Source organism: Coffea eugenioides, chromosome 11 (assembly GCF_003713205.1).
Source record: "Coffea eugenioides isolate CCC68of chromosome 11, Ceug_1.0, whole genome shotgun sequence".
Taxonomy (NCBI): Eukaryota; Viridiplantae; Streptophyta; class Magnoliopsida; order Gentianales; family Rubiaceae; genus Coffea; species Coffea eugenioides.
The window spans coordinates 38,961,338-38,963,214 of NC_040045.1; the positions used below are offsets into that span (position 1 = coordinate 38,961,338).

Below are 1,877 nucleotides of genomic sequence, written 5' to 3' on the forward strand. Positions count from 1 at the left end.
CGTGCCAATCATCTAAAACCCCACTACACATTTTCCTGGAGAAAAGGAAAGCAAAATCTTAAATCTGTCATGATGAATTTAGAAATTTAACAGCTTCATGATGGTACTGAGGCAACCAACATAAGAATGATTTGTTTGCAACAGAGGTGGTTAATGATATTAAGAACATATGGAAAACAGCATACCTGAGTTCTTATTAACAACTATCATGCAACATCGTACTAATCAGTCTCCCAAGAGAACCATGTGAAGAACCTCCGAGTTTAATGCTTTCTCTACTCTTATCACTCATTTCTTTAACATTCTTCCTTACTTCACTATCACTCTCCATCACCTTCCTTATTCCTCTTTCTATCTCTTCAGCTGTAACCAGAGGCTGATTTTGATTTCTTGATGAGTAATCCAATGTAATTCCCACGGATTGTTTTAAATCTATCACCAACTGAAATGCATTTAACTGTTGTTCTCCCTCTAAAGGCCATGTCGCAAGGGGCACCCCAAACCAAATGCTCTCTAGTGTCGAATTCCAGCCGCAGTGTGTTACAAATCCTCCCCCTGCAGCATGTGACAATACAGCTAATTGTGGAACCCAACCGACAATTTTTCCAACATTTGCCGTTCGATCCAGAAATCCTTCAGGCAAGACATCTTCATAATTCCCATACTCACTCGGGAAATCAACAATGGTATTCTTAGGCGGCGGACGACGCAGGCACCATAAGAATCTGTAACCACTGCGTTCGAGCCCATTAGCTAGCTCTTTCACTTGGTCCACTGGAAGGCTTCCCAGGCTGCCAAAGCTGATGTAAACTACTGATTTTGGAGGCTGCTCATCCAACCATTTAAGGATTCCTGATTGTACATCACGAGAGACATATTGTACCTGGTTCAGAATTGGTCCTACCGGGTAGATTTGTGGCGAGGATTCTAATAGATTAAGAGAATTAAGGGCATATGGTTCTAGTTCAGTGAATGTGTTGATCAAGATTCCCTTGGCCTTTCTGTATCCACGAGCACATGGTAGGAATCGCCGCGACCAGAGCTGTTTCTCCACTAGAGCCATAGGCAAGACTGATGGTGGAATTGGATTGGCAAAACCCGGGAAAGACACAGCAGTTTCTGACTTTGAAAACTCAGAAACATCCTGGTTGTAGTCATCTTCAAGGGTCTGAAAATGGAGCATGATGCGTAGAAACGCTGCACCAGATGTGAAGAATACATAGCTAGGAATCCCGAATTCATCAGCTACATCGATCATGCTGGTGGAGAACATGTCAACAACTACTCCAATAAGTCTTGAACTGCTTGATTGATCAGTTTTGCGCTGTTGGATGAAGTCCTTGACATGAGGTTTCTGGCTATCGAGTTGCTTCTGAATGAAGTACCCTCGAGTGAGGGAACTCCATTCGGGGGTGGGATTTGTTGGAGGAAGCTGATAGAATTGAAGGGCTTCTGTGGTGCAGGAATCAACTAAAGAGCTGATCAATTTATTGGTGACAGGATCAAGGGAATCAGGGAGCCTGGAGATTAGGACTGTGATGGAAAATCTCTCGTCTCGGCTGATTAACAGCTTTGCCAGCTCCACCAGTTGAGCCAAATGGCCCATCAGTGGCCAAGGGATGAAAATCAACTCTGCTTTCTCCATATCAGCTGATGGAAACAAGAATAGCTGCTGTTCTGTTTTTGGTTTTCTGAGGTTTTAAAAGGTTGGATCTGATCTGTTTCTTCATACAATCCACATATTTTATAACCAATCTTAGCCCTGGGGGCCTGGGTATAGTTGAGAGGCAAATCTATTGATCCAACATGCAATTTTAGAATATTAAATGGTTCACATGGCAACACTTAATATTATTTTAGGTACAAAATCTTCTGTA

The 1,877-nt window shown here is 42.6% G+C and overlaps 1 protein-coding gene across 1 annotated transcript; it reads right to left on the bottom strand.

Moving 5' to 3' along the window:
- Positions 1-1,877, bottom strand: LOC113753332 (anthocyanidin 3-O-glucosyltransferase 2-like). Its single transcript, XM_027297457.1, has one exon. It carries the CDS (start codon positions 1,643-1,645, stop codon positions 197-199), a length of 1,449 nt encoding a protein of 482 aa, XP_027153258.1. The 5' UTR covers positions 1,646-1,877; the 3' UTR covers positions 1-196.